The sequence below is a fragment of the Papio anubis genome, chromosome 9 (assembly GCF_008728515.1).
Source record: "Papio anubis isolate 15944 chromosome 9, Panubis1.0, whole genome shotgun sequence".
NCBI lineage: Eukaryota > Metazoa > Chordata > Mammalia > Primates > Cercopithecidae > Papio > Papio anubis.
In genome coordinates, this window is record NC_044984.1 from 20530608 (window position 1) to 20553668 (window position 23061).

General features: G+C 37.8%; 1 protein-coding gene across 1 annotated transcript in view; it reads right to left on the reverse strand.

Annotated features, from left to right (window-relative positions):
- The window catches only part of GYS2 (glycogen synthase 2), a 62404-nt gene that overhangs the window by 38113 nt on the left and 1230 nt on the right, over positions 1–23061 (reverse strand). Inside the window, exons 2-4 of the mRNA XM_003906096.5 lie at positions 7527–7708; positions 3055–3246; positions 1310–1492 (exon numbers count right to left, since the gene is read on the reverse strand). Of these exons, the coding sequence (XP_003906145.1) occupies positions 1310–1492; positions 3055–3246; positions 7527–7708 (557 nt within the window). The remainder of the gene's footprint in view (positions 1–1309; positions 1493–3054; positions 3247–7526; positions 7709–23061) is intronic.

Sequence of the window (23061 nt, forward strand, 5' to 3'; positions counted from 1 at the left end):
AGAAATTAATTCTGAAGTGAAATACTCAATCTGCCACTCTGATATTTTCTCTTTCACTGAAGTCAAAGTGCACTCCTCTCCAGGAAGCATGCTTGTTCATCTTACCAGCTTAGCAGAGATGACTGGTTTGCCCTTATTAGTCCACCATTAGTATGTGCCGCTAAGAACCTCCTATATCCCCAAGCTTTCTGAAATCCTTGGTGACTTTATTTTAAATGTACAGCTTATGTTTCTAGTTTGACCTTTAGATTAGGCTGGCCTTTTCATAGGGAAGGACTCATCAGGACCACTCATTGCTTTACAGATGTTAAAAGTTTTTCAGAAAGAGCTTTCTTGCGCTCTGAGTGTCTTTGAGACAGTAGTATAACTTTTCAGTAGCATTATATGAGTATTATTTATGTATCACACACATACACATTCTGTTTTATAGAATCCTAGAACTCTTTAAGCTGGGAAAGTTTTAAAAATCAACTTTCTAACTTCCTAATTTTCCTGATAATGAAACCGAACCCTAAAGTGCTAAATAGATTTGATAATACAGATACCAAATCTGCAAAACCTCTGAATTTATATTCCTCAAATGCTTTGTTAATATTATTAACATGATGATATAAAATACATACTTTCATTAATCTAAATTGACATATAAAAAATAGAAGAAATAAATCAAAACTGAATGACTTTGGGAGGTGATAGAATCAGGTAATCTGCTAAGATTAGCAAAAATAACTTGTTGTTCACCAAGGACCCATATCCCTGTTTGCAATAACTTCTGTTTTACTTGATCCCACAAAAATACCCCTGTGCATTGTGAAGTTACAGGAAAAATTGAACCTATCAACCTATAATGTGGCTTTTAATCAATTGTTTACCTGGAGGATAGAAGAAATAGAGGAAGTAAGTCTCACAGTGCAAGTTTGTATGTCTCAAATCCCAGTTCTCTACCTGCCACTCAGAGCTGTGTGTGGATCCAGGGTGTTCACAGCACTTCCATAGCCTTTGGCTAGAACGAGGGCCCAACCCTGGGCGGACATCATGTCTTTACTCCTACCATATCCCTCTGGAACTATTGTTCCACAGCGGGACAGAAATCAGGCCTCTCACCTCTATACTCTAGTGTATTCTGAACAAAGTTGAGCTATATGAGCTGTCTGTCAACCCAAGGGAAGCTTTGTCATGAATATTGATTAGCTAAAAGGGCATTTCTGCCATCTGGTTGGCAGATGAAATGTACAGATCAATACTTATCTTTCAGCTTCAGCAATCTGAAAGAAGGGTGAGTAAGAGGGAAGGAGGAAGGAATATTTACCTTATCAAGATGGTTGTAGAAATCAATATTTGCTGCACAGAGATACCTCCCGAGTAGTGTAGCGTGGGTTGTAAATATTGTGGCAATAGGAAGTTTCCTGGCTCGAGAAAGGATCAGTCCAATTCCAGCCTGCCATTCATGGAATTGGGCAACGACATGTTTATCATCTGCGTGATCTGTCACCTACATTAGAAAAAAAAAAGCATTCAGAAAAGTTGTTGATGAAGCTTGATTGTGATCATGGTCCACATTATAAGTGGAGTTATGGTGTCTATAAAATATTTTACAATTTAAAGGAATCTAAACATAGAGCATGAATATTTAGCAAGGATAAGTACAGGATTCAGTGGCATGTTCATTAACCCCATATATTTTTATATCTTAATCCTCTCTTTCAGTGATGGAGCAGATTTTTTGTATCCACAGAAGAATAAATACTAATATTAATGACAGGTAATGAATATTAAGAAATAAATGGAATAAATGCAAAGTAGGCACTCAAAAAATATTTATTGACTGGATGAATAAATAAATTCTTAAAGATATCACTGAACAGCTGAATCAATTGGGACTACTCACTTACAAGTTTACTTTTTAAAAACTACTTGAATTTTTTTTAATTGACTAGACTTGTGTTTATTTATTGTGTACATTTTGATATTTGCTGAAGGAATGGCCAGGAAGAGACTTCTATAAAAATATAAAAATGCCTTCTTTATTTGTAGTGGCCCAGTTATGGAAAAGCAAATGTTGCTTAAAACTATATAGCAATCATAATGAAAAAAATGCATATGAAGAAAAAGTGACTTTTACAATATCATTTTTTTCTAATAAATAGTACTTGGATTCTTGATGACTTGAAAACTCTAAAAGCCTACAATGATTTTCATGTGTGTATTTGCATATTTGATTTTGAGAAACAAAGATAAAATGCCATTACATCATTTTAGAATAAGTAATAAACGATTTCATGTTTTGAATTTATCTTATTTGGGTTTTCTTTTTCTTGAAGGCAACAAAATTTAACTGATATATTATTAAGAATATGGAATTAGAGAGAAAGAGGCTAATAAAAAACATGCCTTAAATCAAATCACACCTTTGCAACACACTGAAGATCCGGGTATAATTCCACCCCAGGGTCTAGTTCCAAATCAGGTGGGCATCCGTCTCTTTGCCTTACAAAGAGACAGCTTATTTTGTTTGCCCTTACAAAATATTAACATTCACACTGACTCCACTGTGAGAATTCATTTCCTTAATAGAGAAAAGAGCAAAACACCAGCATTCAAGAAGGCTGAGCAGAGAATTGGGAAATTTGGAGCGTTAACTTAAAACAGTGGTTATCACATGTAGTGTACATCAGGATCACTTGGAGAGCTTATTAAACAAATAGCTTCTTAAGCTATTTGCTACTCTTAGGATTCTATACTTCATGTTTTTCTTGCATGTATATTAAGTATCATCTATATATCGGGCAATATAATTGGGTGTTTGACAGACATCATGCCATTTAAATTTGACATGAGGTAAATAGTAATAAGTATCATTATTACACTGTTCCAAAGGCTGGCATTTAATTTCCAGAATGCTCAACATTTTCTCAGATTTCTTTCAATTGTATTAGGACAAGCCATAATGGCATCATCTCAAAATTTCCTTCATTTAAAGATCATGGGATCATTTTTAGGCACTGAAAGCAGTTGTGCTATTCCTCTGTTGTATCACTATATAATAAACCATACCTCTTTTAAGAACCAGGCAGTTAAAGATCCAAATATCAGCATATCATTGGCTTCTCGGTCATGATAAGGAATGCCAACACTGCATGCTTCCCAGAGGTCACCCTTCCACCTATCCAGATTCCAAGCTGAAAAGCCTATGTCAAAAAGTACCACATAAGGACTTCCTTCTATCAGCCATCTTCCAAAATGCACCTGTCATATAAAGAACACATAGCCATGTATGATATTAAGTCATGCAAGACAGGACAATGTATTTGCACTCTGAGGATATAAACTTTATGTAGTACTCAATGGCAGATTAAACAAGCTACTTAGAAAAGAATACTGATAACATATAGCCTTTGCTGTTTGAGCCTCAAGCTGGAATGGGCATAAATCCATTCTTCTAGAATCTCCAAATTCTTGCTCTTCATTACATTTAAAAACAATGTATCTAGATCATGTAATCTCTGTTCATCTGTCTTTAGTTACTTGCTTGTGACCTTGAACTCATAGGGTTTAATATTACAGTCTCTGCTTTTATGACAGAGCAATGAAATGCTTTGTATCTCTGAAAACCTGGGTAGTTGGATATAATGGCTCCAGTGTCACTTATTTTCTTTTATGGAACAGGACTAACAATATTTCTTGCTAGAAGAAAAAGCTATTTCTGTAGACCAATATGTATGATTTATCTGGCTATTCCTATCAAAAAAAAAAGTGATGCAAAATGTTTCCCAATATGGTTGCCGTCAGAGGTTTAACTAAACACATTGCCCTAGATACATTATCTCTTTAATCTAGCAGCTCAAAGTATAATTCTATTACAATCTTCAAATTGACGTTGATTCCTCAATGTTTTATCTTCTGCAAGTTTTAATGGATTAGCGCTCTCATTTTTTTCCCAATTGTGTGTATATCATCACTTGAATATCCAAGTTTTAACTCCCTTTTTTTTCTCCATATTTCTACAGCAATTTACTTGTTCTTTTGTCTTAATTTTTATTTTATGTTTATTCTCCTATTACATGATATACAACCTCATAAACCACTTCAAACCCTTTCTGGAACTCAGCAGAGGCTAAGAGTCTCTTTGAATGTGGATCCAGGCTTCTCTAGAAAATAAAATGTATTCATATCGCTTACATGTTGGCACTTATGACTCCACCCATGGCTGAATTTTGCAGGACTTCAAAGCCCAATTTGATCATTTCCTACCAGGGGACCCAGACATGTGTGGGGATGCTTCTCACCCATCTGTTCCTTGGTCAACCTTGAAAGACCCTCATTATGTTTCAGTTGTTTCCTTTATAATTCAGTGTTTATCCTGCCACTGTTTCCTTTTAAGATGAAATTTTCCTGAGCCCCAAACAACTTTTCAATAGTTTTTCTCCTCGGGAAATTCATTGCTTCATGTATTTTAACACTGTGAATAACATGTAATATTACTATATAATGTTTACTGACTGCCTAATATGTGTCACATGATACGTAAGCTAAGATTATAAAGAAGAGCTGACACTATTACACAAATAGAGAATGTAAGCCAATTGGTACTGACCTCCAGTCAGTTCTTGGCTGCAACATGAAAATATCCCTACACTAGGAGGCCATGTAGTCTTGAGACCAGTCAGTTCCACTGTGTTTCTCATCTACCTCCTCCTTTACAGAAACTTCAAATGTAAGCCCCTTCTAATATCTCCTTTATTTGCATCCTGATAGTACGATAGGCATTGTTCTATCACATTTCTAACATTCTCTATGCTGCCTTCACTAAGAAATGTTTTCCGGTACTCTTTGGGATCTCACGTTCCCTTGTAAATTATACATTCCACTCCTTAAACCTTGCGTGCACCTCCTAGACACCACTACCCACACAGCATCTCAAGTGAAGACTTCACATTTTTTCACCCCCAGAAACTATATTCCTGGGATGAGTAGGAAGGAAAGTTACTGATTTTTAAAATTCTACTGAAACTTTTAAAGCTTTATTCTTTATTTACACATAAAACACCTTTGAAATGTATGCTATCCAAAAATATTACCTTTCCTTGCTCAGCAAAGATAAGGTTACTTTTTGACCTTATCCTAAGCAACTTCAAAGGCCATATTTTTTATCCTGCACACTTAACCTCATGGTTACTTGACCTTATGGACTTAAAAGACTTTCATGTCAGTCTGCTTTCAGCTACTCAAGATCATGACTGCATTCTTTCCTTGTCAAATCCCAAATTGTTTCTTCTCTAAAATATTCCACTTCAGCATTCTGCTACCCAGTTAGAACTCTTGTACTTCCATTTCTGTCACTCTGTTTCTGCCAGTGTATATATTCTTTCTTTCTCCCCTTTAAGATCTCCGGTTCCCATAACCCTCCATTTTGTCCTACATTACCATCTTCTTTCTGGCTTTGCTTACTTTCCTGTCTATTCCTTATTTAATTCCTTCCTTTTCTATATATTCTAATGCAATGGCCCATCAATTAAACTATTAATTCAATCACTTTCACAATTACCTTCTATTCTTGGGCTACGTTGACCCACTGTATGAATGGTGAAATTAAACAACACTGGATCTTCATCTATTCTACTTCCTGCACCGTCACTCAGACTGCAGATCTCTCCTGGACTAAGTCAGACACGTGTGTATTTGTGCCACTATAAAGTCATGACTACATCTCAAACATGTCCAAAAATTCCTTGAACACTTTTTCAGAACTTCTTTCTTGAACTTCCCTAGTTTCTACATTTGCCTCTTAATTCTCATAAAATGACCTTTAACACCTGCTTCAGTAAGATCATCAAAAACATGGGTAAGATTGGCCTGAATTCTTCATTAACTTGTATCTAGTATTTGCAGATATCCTTGTTTCCTGTTTGAGTGAGACAAGTGAAAAATGATTCTTTCAGTATTGCTTTGGATCTTGTTCCCTTCCCCATTCTCAGTGACTTTACTCTCTTCAATCTTCCATTTATTCTGAGCTTTTAGCTTTTCCCTGTCTGCTAGGTATTTCCCTTTTGCAAATAAACATGCTCAGGTCTTACCCATATTTAATAACACACCAATTCTCAAAACCATGTCATTCTGCAACTACTTTATTATATTTTATCTTCATAGAAAAATCTCGTAATCACAACTTCTGTATCTTTTTTCTTACTACTTGTTTATTCTTTAACCCATTGAAATGAGATTTAACCTTCCTTTCTCTTCTGAAACTGTACTTACCTATGTTACAAATGGCCCAAATATTACCAAACCCAGCAGACCCTGGATCAATCCTTTGTTGACTTAATCCCTTCTTCATACTTAAAATTCTCTCCTCCCTTGATTTGATATCACAATTCCTATTGTAGCTGTAACAAATTACCAGAAGCCTAGTGGCTTAAAACAAATTTATTATCTTACAGATATTGAAGTCAGTCGTTCAAAATAGACTAAAGTCAGTGTATTGATAGAGCCACATTCCAGGTGTAGTCTCCAAGGAAGAATCTATTTTCTTACTTCTTCTTTTTTTGGAGATGAAGTTTCACTCTTCTTGCCCAGGCTGGTGTGCAATGGTACAATCTCGGCTCATTGCAACTTCTGCCTCCCGGGTTCAAGTGATTCTCCTGCCTCAGCCTCCCAAGTAGCTGGGATTACAGATGTCTGCCACCACACCCGGCTAATTTTGTATATTTAGTAGAGACAGGGGTTTCACCATGTTGACCAGGCTGGTCTTGAACTTCTGACTTCAGGTGATCCATCCGCCTTGGCCTCCCAAAGTGCTGGGATTACAGGCATGAGCCACTGTGCCTGGCCGCCTTTTCTTACTTCTATAGGCCACCTATATTCCTTGTGGCCTCTTCCTCCATCTACAAAGTAGCGCCCTTCAACCTCTGCTTTCATTGTCACATCTCCTGCCTGATTCTAATTCTACAGCCTCCCTCTTATGAGGACCCTTATGTTTACTTTGGGCCCACCTAGATAATTCAGGATTATCTCCCCTTCTCAAAATCTCTAAGTTAATCACATCTGCAATATTCCATTTGCTATAAAAGGTAACATATTCACAGCTTCTGAGGATTAAGACGTGAACATCCTTGGTTCTACATCATTAGCTTTGCTTCTACATTTGCAATATCTAGCTTCTTTTAATGTAGATGCCCTAACATGCTGACATTCCACAAGGGTTGGTTGAAAACCTTTGCTCCATGTCTAAACATTTCCACGGAATAATTTTAACAACACTCCTGACTTCAGTTTATGTACAAATGACTTCCTCAAAAACATGTTTACACTATAGCTTCTGCTGAACTCCAAACCACTTATCCTTCCTCCTTGGTTTCACAAGGTGTCTCAAATGCAATCCATTTAAAAGGAAGTTCATTATCTTTCTCACAAACCTACTATTTTTCTCTAAGTAGGTGAATGGTCTTCTCTTGTGAGTTCATGTTAATTGCAGTCTTTTTTCCCATAAGTTTACTGAGAATTGCCAAGTAAAGCGTCAGTTCCTTTACCTGGCAGCCATGCTTATTCATTGCGTCCACTGCTCTTCTGACAGCATCATTTACAGGTTCACATTGTTCCACCTGAGTCTTCATATTATGCTCAAAATATGGACCTATCAGAAAATAGTTGTCTCCCCATTCATCTGCTGTTGTTTTGGCCTTTGTCTGAATCACAGTATAGATGCCTCCAACTGTTAAAAGGAAAAAAGTTTCCATTATCATTCAGGTTAGCAATTCGTTCAAAGTGAAAAGGGATGAAAATGAATTCAGATTTTTAAATTAGCATTTAGGATCCACTAAGCCCAAGGATTTATTTACCTTTCAAAAAGAATAGTGTTTAACATATTGTTAAGGGACACCAACGAACGGTTACTGCTTTGTTCAATTCTGTGCGTATTTTAAAGTCCCTTCCAGGTACATGTGAAAGAACAGCAAGCTGGCAGCAGCAAAGAGGTAAAATACTTCAAAAAAAAGTCTGAAAAGACAATTGTAGCAAAACACTAACTTGCTTAAAGCTCCAGTCACTTTGTAGTGTCAAAGTTAGGACAAATACCCATTGTCATCATACATGCCTTCAGCATCAGAATTCACTTTCACCTTCTTCCTCCTTCTCCGACAGTGGTCCAGAAGGGGCTCAGGCATGTTCAAATAACAGCTGCTGTGGTTTTCAATTATGAGGAAATCTCCTAAGCTAAATAGTCATTTATCTTTTAAAGCACCAACTAAGGTACCTTTTGATAAGGAGAAAGTGCTTATAGATGTTCATAGAAGATGCTTGGTCCAACCCTGATGTCAAATCCAATAACACAGATACATATTTCATTCTCACATGGTATTTCTCCCTTCCTAGTAAGGGAGGAGACCACCCTTCATATTGTCTTATGCCCAATTTCTGCCTCCAAAGAAAGAAGAAGTAAAAACTAAAAGGCAGAAATGAAATTCACAGGCAGACAGCCTGGCGCCGCACCCCGGGCCTGGTTAAAGATCGAACCCATACCTAATCGGTTATATTATCTATAGATTCCAGACATTGTATGGAAAAGCACTGTGAAAATCCCCGTCCTGCTCTGTTCCACTCTGATTACTGGTGCATGCAGCCCCCAGTCATGTACCCCCTTAGAGTTGTAAGCCCTTAAAAGGGACAGGAATTGCTCACTCGGAGAGCTCAGTTGTTGGAGATGTGAGTCTTGCCAAAGCTCCCAGCCTAATAAAGCCCTTCCTTCTTTAACTCGGTGTCTGAGGGGTTTAGTCTGCAGCTTGTCCTGCTACACTAGAATCATTGCTTAATTCTCCCCTCTGATATTGCTGCTACCTCTATTAAAACACAAAGCCAGAAAATATGGATACATTTGGAAAATATGCACACCCTTGGATCCAGCAAGTCCACATATAGAAAATTGACCTGGGGGAAAATTAAGGAGAGTGCGAAAAGGATGTTTACTGAAGCATTATAATGGCAAAAAAATTAGAAACAACTTATATTGAACTAGTCAACTTACTTAACTGATAGAAGTCTCAATTAGCTCATGTGTCAAATGGGGGTAAAATAATATTTAGCTTGGAGGGAAAGACAGGCTCTAAAAGAGAATTAAAAATTAGACCTGGCCTAGGCAACAAATTTATGAGCAAGTCCTCAAAAATAAACACAACAAAAGCAAAAATAGACAAATGGGACTTAATTAAACTAAAATGCTTCTGCACCACAAAAGACCGAATCCACAGAGTAATCTATATCTATATATATGTCTATGTCTGTCTCTATCTATCTATCTATCTATCTACCTACTACCTATGTTTCTCCTATTTGTTCTGTCTCTCTAGAGAACCCTGACAAATACAGTGAGCTCAGGTCCTGAGCAGACATTTTCCAAAAGAAGACATACAAGTGGCAAATAAATGTGAAAAAAATGCTCATCATCACTAATAATCATAGAATGCAAATTAAAACCACCATGTGATACCTCCTTATGCCAGTCAGAATGGCTATCATTATAAAGTTTAAAAACAGCAGATGTTGGTGAGGATGTGAAGATAAGAAAATGGTTATACACTGTTGGTAAGAATGTAAATTAGTACAAACGTTATAAAAGACAGTATGAAGATTTCTGAAAGAACTAGAAACAGAACTACCATTCGATCCAGCAATCCCATTACTGGGTATGGACCCAAAGTGAAAGAACTCATATTTAAGAAGATATCTGCATTAGTATGTTCAAAGTAGCACTGTTCCCAATAGCAAAGATGTGGAATCAACCTAAATGTCTATCAATGGATGATTGGATAAAGAAAATGTGGTGTATATGTGTGTATTTATATATGTATATATTAATATGTTAATATATATCTATTAGCCATAAAAAAGAATGAAATCATGTCTTTTGTAGAAACATGGATAGAACTGGAGGACATTACCCGCAGTGAAATAACTCAGAAACAGAAAGTCAAACACAGTATGTTCTCACTTAGTGAGAGCTAAGTGGGAGCTAAACGATGGGTACCCATAGACATATAGAATGAAATAATAGACACTTGAGACTAAAGAAAGATGGGAGGATAAGAGTACGGTGAGGACTGAAAAACTATGGATTGGACACAATGTTCACTTTTCAGGTGATGGTCCACTAAAAGTTCAGACTTCACCACTACGCAACATATGTATGTAAGAAACCTGATCTTATACCCTGATACAGCTTGGCTGTGTCCCCACCCAAATCTCATCTTGAATTGTAGTTCCCATAATCCTCACATGTTGTGGGAGGGATTTGGAGGGAGGTAACTGAATCATAGAAGAGGTTATGCTCATACTCTTCTCATGATAGTGAGTTCTCACAAGATCTGGTGGTTTTATAAGGGGCTTTTCCCCCTTTTGCTTGGTTCTTCTACTTGCTGCTGCCACGTGAAGAAGGACATGTTTGTTTCTCCTTCTGCCATGATTGTAAGTTTCCCAAGGCCTCCCCAGCCCTGTGGAACAGTGAGCCAATTAAATGTTTTTCTTTATAAATTACCCAGTGTTGGGTATGTCTTTATAAACAGCATGATAATGAACTAGTACATACTTCCTAAATATATATAAATAAATTTTAAAAATATAAAATAAATTAGATCTGATTGGAAAGGCAAAAATTGAGCAAGTAAAATGTCATTCAATGGGGTAATTACAAAGGGTGAAGAAATTGGGCAAATGGATGTCATGAAGAGAAATTTTTAGGCAGAGGTAATGGTTAGAGCCCAGGCTCTAAACTGGAGTAGAGTGTGCAAGGAAAGAGTAATAGGATTAAAAAGGATAACCAGGTAGAAGGATATAGGGAGGGGTAAGGGGAGGAAGACTTCCAGAAAACTTAGGCAGGATATTTCCCGTGACAGCGCTAAACAATAATCACATGTGAGAATACACAAATTAGTCTGTCAATTACTTGAGCAATACTTTGTTCATGAGCTAGAGCAACGGAATGACTCAAGAAGTCCTTTGTGAAATCCTGGAGGTAATAAGATCCTGGCATCAATCTTCAACTCAATTGCAAAGAGCAATTTTATTACTTATATATTACTTCTCATTTTTCACTGCTGTCTTTCAAAACATATTCCAATTCATCAGACTACAGGTTTTGATAGCTACTATATTTCTTAAATGGATTATTCCAGTAACTTATACTTTACACAGTAAATCTTACCAATAGTCACAATCAGTGGTCACAAGGTAGAACGACATCTGGAGACATTACTTTAAACCTGAGCCGTGCAAAATATACTTTTTAGAAAATTGCCCTTTGAAAGGTGAGACACAAAAGGCAAATGTTGATGCTATTATATGGTACCATAGGATTCATTAATTTACAAAAGAGAAGAGCTAAAGTAACTCCAAAATCCAAGCAATTTTCATATGAGTCTACACAAGCTAGTTGTCCTTAAGAATTTCATCTTTAAGGAAAAGTTTTTTACTGTATCAAAAAAAGTTTAAACTGTCATTGAGCAGAGTCTGATAATAAGGACACTATCAAACCACGGTTCAAATGCCACGTGATGAGGACAGAACAGAACACATGAGGAGGATATATAAAACTTGCAAGCAGAAACTTTTAGAGTGGACAAGAACAGACATGATGCACTTAACCATCCAACGATAAATCTAAGTTAACATAAATTGATGTTATCTATTACACCTAAGTATTTCCTCAAATTCTGGACGATTTTAGAAACCATCAAAATTATTCGTTGAGGAAAAATAAACTTAGCCAATTTACAAGGGCAACTAAAATGAAGAACTTTTCTTTAAAGTGTGGGAGTCACATCTTAGCAACATATTTAAATATATCTAAGCTTTCTTCAAAACCACTATCCACAAAAATGCAAAATTTCCAAAGAATTTATCCTCTTCTGTAGACTTATTTTCTTCATCTTCTCCAGGAGAATATACCATAAGTTTCTGATGGTACATGTTTATTAGATGTTTTATTTATATGCTTTATCCTTGAAAACTCTTTTTATTTGCAACTATGCATCTTGCTCAGAGATCTTAAAACATTCTTGTTTGCTAGATTATGTATTTCAAATTCATATACACTTTGGTAGATGCTAACACTTTTATTTACTAAAGAACATAAGGGGGAATAGAAATTCTTTATTTGAAGAAACAAATGATTTGATTTGGGAAATGAAATGAAAAGATAAACATAGTTAATTAATTTGCTACTTCTTTTACTCAGCTGAGGCCTTCAGATAGTTCCCCATATAGCCTTGGAGTGTGTAAACTATGATTATGCTCTTTCAGTCTATTAGAAATAAAAACATATAGCTTTAAAAATTTCAAGGGAAGGGGCTTCAAGATGACTGACTAAAGGCATCTGATACTCGCCTCCTCCACAAAGAACCAAAATAGTAAGTAGAAAATCCCACATAAGAGAGAATTCTGGAATTCAACAGAGAAGTGACAGGAAGCATCTAAGGCAATGAAGGGGAGGGAAGCAAGGAAGCCTACCCAGTAGGCTTCCTCTGTGAGGCCAGAGAGGCTCCCCAGTTCATGGAAAGGTAAGTGACTGACTCCCAGTGGTCCACATCTGCATTATGGACTCCAGCAATCCTAGCCACAGGAGAGTTCCTTGACCATGCAGGCCTTGAGACACACATAAGGAATTGCCCAGCAATCACACAAAGGCATTGCTCCAGAGAAGGAGCTCTCACTGGGTCCCACCCCTGCCATCCCCATTTCTGAGCAGCAAGGCACCATTTTGAGAGCCCAACCCCCACCTAGATGACATCTTTCCTCAGACCCCAATATCATCTGCATCTCCACATCCCTGAAGCCCTGTTGACATTCCCCACCCACAGCTGAGTGCTACTGCTGGCTGCTGTCACCAGAGATAAAATGTGTGTCATTAGAAGTGGACTCCTCCACCCCCCATAACAGGGCTGTTACACAATTACAAGCTCCCAAAGAAAATGCTACCCCACTTGCAACCACCATCTAGGGCTGTAACACATGCTCACAAGCTACCCGTTTATGGCTGCTGCCACTGAAAGCAATATACCCTGCACCCTATCAAGAGCAGGGCAGCCATGCAGTAGCTACTGCTTCACTCGGGCATTCTGCTGGGGGCCTGAGGATCACTGCACTCCAGCCTATGACAACCAGTGTCCACATACACCATTGAGTGGCCTGAGGACAGGAAAACCCATCCTGGTTTTGCCTTCCTCAATGCCTAAGCAAGCAGTCTGGGAACCTTTCGTAGATGCTAACTACATCTACCAAAGACAGCCTTGTCCTATCTACCACAACTAGTACCTAAACACCCCTCCCAGAAGCCTGATGATGGGCCTACCCAATCTGCCATTGCCATCACAACTGGCACCATCTGCATGTGCCATCTGTGGGTCTGAAGATTGACCCTTCCAGCCCTTGCAGCCACCAGCAACACCAGTACAGACTGCTTGGGAGCCAGAAAGTTGTCTTGCAGTTGCTACAGCCATTACCCACACCACACCCACTGCCTAGAAACCTGAGGACCCACACACCAGCCCAGCCTACTATGGCCACTACTGGCACCCAAGCAAACTGCCTGAAGGCCAAAGAATCAACTAGACTCATTACCATCAGTGCCAGTGTACACAGCCCTGGGGCCCAAGGACAGGAATGTTAGGCATACCACTACCACTGGGGCCAAGGACTGTGTCTCCAGCACACTTCATCTCCACCTTCACTAACAACTGCACCCTAAACCACTGAAAAAATCACAGACACTGCTGATACTGTTGGCAGCTGAAACAAATAATATGAAGACTATGCTACTGTATGCACCTAGAAATCAAAACCAACGTGCCCTACTCAATCAACACCAAGATATATCTTCAGGAAAAAGTCTTCTCCTGCAAAAACAAATTTATAAAATTGGAAGCAGCAATCGTTACACCAGATGCATGGATATCAATGCAAGAGCAAAATAAACATAAAAAGGTGAAGGAATATGACACACCCAAATGAATTTAATAATTCTTCAGCAACATATGCCAGTGGGAAAAAAAAGAAGACATTTATAAAATTCTGGAAAGAAGAATCCAAAATGTTGATATTAAGGAAGCACAGTGAGACACAAGAGAACTCAGATACACAAAAAGAAATCAGAAGAATAATTCATGATATGAAAGAGACATTTACCCAAGAGATAGATACAATAAAAAAGAACCAAACAGAAATTCTAGAACTGAAGAGTTTATTGAAAGAAATACAAAATGCATTCAAAAACTTCAACAATAGATTAGATCAAGCAGAAGAAAAAATTCAGAACTTGAAGACAGGTCTTTTAAAATTACCTAGTCAAATTTTACCTAACTTTCAAAGAAAACTGACAAATCTCCCTAAACTCTTCCAAAAATTAAAGAGGAAGGAATTCTCCCTAACTTATTATCTGAGGCCAGCATTATCCTGATTAGATAACCACCTTACTTCTGCAAGAATTACCACAATCAAAAAACAAAAAACAGTAGATGTTGGCATGGATGTGGTGAATAGGAAACATTTCTACATTGCTGGTAGGAATGTAAACTAGTACAACAACTATGGAAAACTGTCACAATTCCTTAAATAACTAAAAGTAGAACTACATTTGATTCAGCAATCCCACTAGTGGATATCTACCCAGAGGAAAAGAAGTAATTACAGGAAAAGATACTTGCACACGCATGTGATAGCAGCACAATTCGCAATTGCAAAATCGTGGAACCAACTCAAATGCCCATCACTCAACGAGTTGATAAAGAAACTGTGGTGTATGTATACATGATGTAAGACTACTCAGCCACAAAAAAAGAATGAATTAACGGCATTCGCAGTGACCTGGATGAGATTGGAGACTATTATTCTAAAAGTAACTCAGGAATGGAAAATCAAATATTGTATGTTCTCACTGATAGGTGGGAGCTAAGCTATGAGGGTGCAAAGGCATAAGAATGATGCAATAGACTTTGGCAACTTGCAGGCAAGGGTGGGAGGAGGGTAAGGGATAAAAGACTACAAATAGGGTGCAGTATACCGCTCAAGTGATGCGTGCACCAAAATCTCACAAATCACCACTGAAGAACTTACTCATGTAACCAAATATCACCTGTACCCCAATAACTTATGGAAAAATTAAATATATATATATAATTTTTAAAAATTAAAATATTTCATACAAGTCTCAAAAAAAATGTAATCCCCAATGTTGGAGATGGGACCTGTCAGGAGGTGGTTGGATCATGGGATAGGATCCCTCACGAATGGCTTAGCATCATCTCCTTGGTGATAAGTGAGTTCTTGCTCATTTAGTTCACATATCTGTTTAAAAGAGTCTGGGGCCAGTTGTGGTGGCTCACACTTGTAATTCCAGCACTTTAGGAGGCCAAGGTGGGCAGATCTCTTGAGGTCAGGAACTCAAAACCAGCCTGGCCAACATGGCAAAATCCCGTCTCTACTAAAAATGCAAAAATTAGCCAGGTGTGGTAGTCTCAGCTACTCAGGAGGCAGAGGCATGAGAATCACTTGAACCTGGGAGATGGAGGTTGCAATGAGCCAAGATTGTACCACTGCACTCCATTGTGGGCAACAGAGTGAGACTGTCTCAAGAAAATAAATAAAATAATAAAAGGAAGAAAGAAAGAAAGGAAAGGAAGGAAGGAAGGAAGGAAGGAAGGAAGGAAGGAAGGAAGGAAGGAAGGAAGGAAGGAAGGAAGGGAGGGAGGGAGGGAGGGAGGGAGGGAGGGAGGAAGGAAGGAAGGAAGGGAAGGAAGGAAAGAAAGTCTGGGATCTTCCTCTTCTCTCCTTTGCTCTTTCTCTTGTCATATGATGTGCCTTCTCTGCTTTGCCTTCTGATGTGAATAAAAGCTTCCAGAGGCCTCACCAGAAGCCAAGCAGATGTGGGTGCCATGCTTCCTAAACAGCCTGTGGAACCATAAGCAAATTAAACTTCTTTTCTTTATTATTACTCAACCTCAGATATTTCTTTATAGTGATGCAAAAATGGCCTAATACAACCTCTGTTTCTTGCCATATAAAACATTAACTCAAGATGGATTAAACACTTAAATATAAGACTCAAAACTATAAAACTACTAAAAGAAAACATAAGGGAGACACTTCAAGACATTGTTTGAGCAAAGATTTTATGACTAAGACCTCAAAAGCACAGGAAACAAAGCAAAAATAGACAAATGGGACTATATTAAGCTAAAATACATCTGAGCAGTAAAGGAGACAATCAACAGAGTGAAGAGACAACTTGTTGAATGTGAGAAAATATTTGCATACTATTCTTTTGACAAGGAATTAATCTCCAGAATATATAAGAAACTCAAACAACTCAACAGTGGAAAAACAAATAATCTCATTAAAAAATGGGCAAAGGATATGAATAGACATTTTTCAAAAGAAGACATACAAATGCACAGTGGGTATGGGGAAATGCTCAACATTACTAATCGTTGGGAAATGCAAATCAAAACCACAATGAGATATCATCTTATGCCAGTTAGAATCGTCATGATTTAAACAAATTAATAAATAAATAACACATGCTGGCAAGGAGGTGAAGGAAAAGGAACTCTTAGGCACTATTGGTAAGAATACAAATTAGTATAGCCACTATGGAAAACAGTATGTAGATTTACCAAAAAACTAAAAATTGAACTATCATAAGATCCAGCAATCCTATTACTGGGTATTTATCCAAAGGAAAAGAATTCAGAATAATAAACAGATACCAGTACCACACTGTTTATTGCAGCACGATTCACATTAGCAAAGATATGGAATCAACCTAAGTGTCCATCAATGGATGAATGAAGAAAATGTGGTATATACACACAATGGAATATTATTCAGTCATAAAAATATAAAATCATGTCATTTGCAGTAACATGGATGAAACCGGAAGTCATTACATTAAGTGAAATAAGCCAGGCATAGAAAGACAAATTTTGCATGTTCTCACTGATACGTGAGAGCTAAAAAGGTTGATGTCATGCGGGAAGAGAGTAAATGATAGATACCAGAGGCAGAGAAGGGTGTGTACGTTGTGGGAGGAAGGGAGATGAAGAGAAATTGGGTAATGGAAACAAATAGGCAGTTAGATAGAAGGAATATGTTCTGATGTTCAATATCAACGTAGGGTGATTACAGTTAACAACAATATACTGTATATTTCAAAATACTAGAAGAGAGGTCTTGAAATGTTCCCAACACATAGAAATGATAAATATTGGGGTGATGAATACCCCAAATGCCTTACTTGATCATTACACATTATACGCATGTACCAAATGTCACATGTACCTGATAAATATAAGCACATGTTATATATCAATAAAAGAAAGTCGATCCCATATTGGTTGAGGCCTGATTGCAAATAAATCTTTGTCTCTGCAGACATTTCCCTGTACGGTCTTGCTATGAGGAGCTTCTTTTACTGCCATTTCTTATATTCCAACACCATTTTAGCCTTTTTTCCCTCCATATATTTTTACCTCAGTTTTTACTGTTTATATAGCACACTTTGTGCTACAGTTTGCCTCAGTTTTTACTATTTACAAAGCACAATTTGCTCCAAACTTCTCTCTTAGCAAGCTAGAATACAAGTGAACGCAACACCATAGAGACAGGGTCATTCCTATTTTCAAATTCGAAGTATACCCCAAGGAGATTTACATACACGTTTATTTTTTTAAATCTGCAAATGAATAGTTTTATTCTGACATTAAAAAAGAAAACACTTAATATCATTAATGAATGATCGTTTTACCACAGCATAGGTCACTGAATTTGAACTTAACCTTCAATTTCAAACAAGTACTTTGTATTTTATTGATTCTATTTTCCTGGAACAACATGGGGGCTATGCGTAGTGTGAGGACAAAGTATCACACTTTTCACCTGAAAAAAAAAGATGAACTACCATGGTACATATAACAATGAGGTGGTTAAAACCCTAAGCTGGCATCTGGCAACACTGCCAATTTACTAAAAATCACTATTCCAAAGAAGTATAGAATAGATATCAACCAAAATAAGGATCTCTCTTCCTGCCTCTCTCTCGCTCTCTCTCTCTCCCCCCATCTCTCTCCATCTCTGTCTCTTTATATATGTATACATGCATATATACATATTATACACATATGGAGAAACTTCACTATTTAGTACATGCTTAAAAATTACAGACTTTGGAAGTCATATGACTATTTCAGTATGTGTGGCTACTAATCTGACCCTCCTGTTCCAAAACACAGTTGCAGAAGCAGAGGGAGTCATTATACAGTTAGAACATCATTTTATGAGGTCTGGTAGCAAGGAGATTAGGTGCTACTTGGGACAATGGTCAGCAAATATTTGTGTTCCCAGTACTTTTCTAGATACTCTGTTAAAATCAAAGCAGCTGCAGTCTTGGCAGCGGGAGGTGATACTCAAACTTTGAACAAGACCACCTGCACTGCCACCAATTATACCTACAATGGCAGCTCCAAATATTTTATATGAAAGGGGCCTAGATATGGCACGCTGAATGAAAAAGAAGTGAGTAGACTGGTGCTTTCCTTGAAGCTGTGCAGCCAAGCATAGTTTTTACATAGGCTGTGTGTTTCACATGGTGTGATAACAGCTTGAGATGCCATTGATATAGCCCACTGGCTTATCCACACCAGTAATTAGGGCAAAGAAATCCTAATTACTATGTATCCCATGATTGAAGTAAAATTGATGTATATATATTTTTTCCTATTCTTTCTGCTTTTATGTTTAAAAATGCAATTATGGACTCATTCAAAGTGAAAGCTGGTATGACAATACATGAGCTAACTTCCTCATATTATGAATACATTTGATAAAGAAATAAGCTAATACCCACAGAGTGTTTATTAAATGCTAGGCACAGTTCTGAGTGATTTACAATTGGTATTTCTTTTAATTTTCACAACATTGTTACAGGTGGATGGTGTTATCTTTATTTTATAGATGGAGAAACTGAGGCACAGAGAGGCTATGCAATAAATCTCAACTTTACCTAGGTGATGGTGGAGTTGGAATTCCAAATCAGGCAGTCTGACTTTAGAGCCCATAGGCTGTAGACAGCCAGAGAGTAAGTGAAGGAATGGAGGAACAAATTGATGGAACTTATTGCTTTTGTTTGTGTGTTTGAAACAGGGTCTCACTCTGCCACCCAAGCTGGAGTGCAGTGGCGCAATCTTGCTCACTGAAACCTCACAAGAACACGTGGACTCAAGTGATCCTCCCGCTTTACGCTGTCAGGCAGTTAGGACTACAGGTGTGAGCTTCCACGGCCGGCTACAGAAATTTTTTTAATTTCTGTAGAAACGGGGTCTCCCTATGTTCCCCAGGCTGGTATCCAACTCCTGATCTCAAGCAATTCTCCCGCCTCGGCCTTGAAAAGTGTGGAGATTACAGGTGTGAATCACGGTCCTGGGCCTTGATAGATCTTTAAAAGTGGTGGTGGGTGGGAGAAAAAGAGGAAGAACAGAAACAGTATCACAAAAGATAAACATCATTAGGTCTTGGGAAGGATGGAATCCTTTTTATTCTGCTCTGGAGAAAAGCCATTTGGAAAACTTCTGTGTTAACAAAAAAAGATCCCCGTGGCTTAGTAGTAAACTTTACAGCAGTTGTGCTTTACGGCAATCACAGGGGCCTTCAGGAAGCTGATGAAAGTATGAAGTCCTCTTCTCAGAAAAAAAAGCACTTTTATACACGTGCACCTAATTTTTAGATAGATTTTCTGAAGGTTTAGAAACTCCTTGAGTTCACTTATATCAAAGTCCTCACCTTTAGAACTCCTGTCTTAGGAGAGTGGACTCATGATTATAATGTCTTCCATAAACACTTTGACTATAGTGTTCTGAATTCTTCCCTGTGCCACTTGTACCATGTAACTGAGAGGTGTAGTGTCCAGTTTCAGGAGGAAGCAGGTAAAGTATTATGTCCAGCAACACGTTGGCTTAGGCAAAAACAAATTGTTTCTAGTCCATTTTAAGAGGGAAGCATTTTTTTAGGGACTACATTGCGCAAGTCTTTACAACTCTTAAATTAACTTTCATTATGTGCTACAATATTTACTAAACTTTTTTAATGAGTGTAAATATCCTTAACAAGATAATTTCTCCATAGTCTGTAATGTTCTGAGCAAGTCTGTGCAGAAGAAACGATTGTAGTAAGACCTGGGCAAAGGAGAGAGTAAACATCTTTCCCTCTACATTTGGGCAAAATTTCCATCCTAGGTCACACTACAGTCTAATTTCCCTACTCTCCTCTCCCTCAGCTGGTAACAGTGCTTCTTCCAAAACACATCTGACTACTTAGCACTTCCCACTACTATGCATAGAATTTCAGTGACTCCCCATTCATTAGTCATAGCCTGGAAACAAAACTCCTTAAGGCTATTAACTACCGTTGAGTTTCACAGTCTAGTCCCTGCAGGTCTCGCCCATCTTCTCTCATACTCCTCTCCTTTTCCGTCTCTGAGCCCCACTCATATCTTCGAACAGAGAACACTTCTGCGTCTTGGCATATATAGTTCTCTCACATAGAACGCTTTCTCCCCTTTAGCTATGCATCCTTCAAGTGTCAACTCAAACATCTGGTCATTAGAGAGGCTTTTCCCAAACCTCTAGGTAACTAGGTTAGAAACCACTATACGGTACACTGTGTAGTCTTAGGACACCTGGTTCCCTTAGTCTCACATTCCTCACATTTGACTGTATTGTATGTTCAATGTCTACCTTCTACAAATCTGTAAATTCTTGAAGATTAAGAATCAGTTCTGCCGGGCACGGTGGCTCACGCCTGTAATCCCAGCACTTTGGGAGGCCGAGACGGGCGGATCACGAGGTCAGGAGATGGAGACCATCCTGGCGAACACGGTGAAACCCCGTCTCCACTAAAAATACAAAAATATTAGCCGGGCGAGGTGGCCGGCGCCTGTAGTCCCAGCTACTCGGGAGGCTGAGGCAGGAGAATGGCGTGAACGCGGGAGGCGGAGCTTGCAGTGAGCGGAGATCGCGCCATTGCACCCCAGCCTGGGCGACAGAGTGAGACTCCGTCTCAAGAAAAAAAAAAAAGAATCAGTTCTGTATTCTTAACTCTATCTCCCTCGCCTCTCGGTGCCTGATACCTAATAGACACTTGATGAATCCGCACCGAATAATAAAATGGATTAATGAGTAAAAGCAATAAATTTCAAGGTTAATATTAACAAATGAAAAAGGTTATTTTGAGGTGTGAGAATTAGTACCCAGAACTAACTGTGACTGTCTCATCTGTTATGTTTTTCACATTTTCGTTGTTCATGGACAAAATTCTGGCAGCAAGGGATTTTTCTCCTAAGAAACCTCTTGTTTTCTTAGATGTGAATACACTTCCTTGTTTGCCAGAAAACATGGTAAGAAAACTGGAGAATATAACATTCATTTTATTCATGAAGACACTGTTATTCAATTTTAGGGGTTCTTTTTCAAAAAGTTTCAGAAATCCATGACCTTTGACTGCAAGTTCTGTGTTCTTACATCTATAGCATATTTCCTTTGAAAACCGAGGTTATAATATTTAATTCTTACATAATAGTAAAAAAGTGAATTGGCCTTGGAGAAGACCTAAATCCTGGTTCTAACTCTGCTATTTGCTTGATCATTAGATGCCTCTATGAATCAATTTTCTCTATGAAGTGGAGGAGTGGGATGCATGATCTCTAAGATACCTCATATCACTACTATGAAATGCAGGGAAGTAAAAATTCAAACCATTAAATTTAAAGAAACTGTAGTGGCAATGTACTCTTAGGAATAAACACAATAATTATCCATCTATATGAAAATCTCTAACCATACCAGGCTATGATAATACTAAAATAAAGATATATTGAAGATGATACCAACTTGGGTAAATCACATTGTGGGGACCTCTCCACAAAAACACTTCCCTTCCCCTTGAAATGGAAATGATAGAAAGTAAGTATTAAAGGCAGCTTAGGGATTGAAAAATAAATGTATTCTTTTATTCAAAAAAATCCATTGAGTATTTTCTATGTACCAGGCACTGTTCTAAACCCTGAGATAGCACACATGCTACTGATTATAAGATCCATAAAATAACTTAGTTTCACTGGCGTGTTCGCAGTGCCCAGGAAACAGTGCTCCATTAATGTTTGTTAAATGATGAGAAAAGAAGAAAGGAGAAGGGGCTCTGCTAAGGTGCGGGAACTCATGCAGAGACCTTCTGGACTGATTCCTAGTGCTAAGAGGCCCCCTCCAGTTTTATCCACCCATAAGCTATGTCCTTGAGCTCCTGCCCACTGTCTAGAGAAAACTTTTATTTTAACGCATACTGTGGGATTCACATGTAATAGAGATGGTTCTGTTCCCAGGAACTTTGGGCATATTTAAAAACTGGACTGGAAAAATTTGTGACTAGAAAAAGGACATTAAAAACAGGGACTCATTTCAGGATAAAGATCTCTGAGGAAAAGAATAAAAAAATATTTAAAAGGAAACAACAGAAACAGGTACTCATAAAATACTTCACTTCTCTGTAATAAGGTTTCTGTCCTCCTAGATTCTTTCTCACTAAACTACAGAGAAAAAGACTGTGCTTTGTTCTCTTATATGCATTCTGTCCACTTCTACATAGGCAAAATTGACTTTTAATTTTGATTTTATGAATGCATACACATGAGAACTTTGAACAGTTAGTATAAGGTGAAAAATCAGAATGCATGCCATATATAATGCCTTTAATTTTGAGATTATGCTGGCTCCGATTAGCCAAAAGAAGGAAGTAATGGAAATAACCACATTCTGGTTATTATTTCAAATCCTTTAGGTTACCGTAATAGATATGTAATAATAAACACAAAATGAAAAATAAGCATGTTATATATCACAACACATGTCATAATTTCAGATCCTTTAAATTACACAGGTCATCACTGCCATTTACCCGGCAATCAGTTGGCTTGATTCGTCAAGATCTTAAAGAACTAGTCTTCAAAACCATTACTTTTTCTTTGTTAATGTTTCTTCA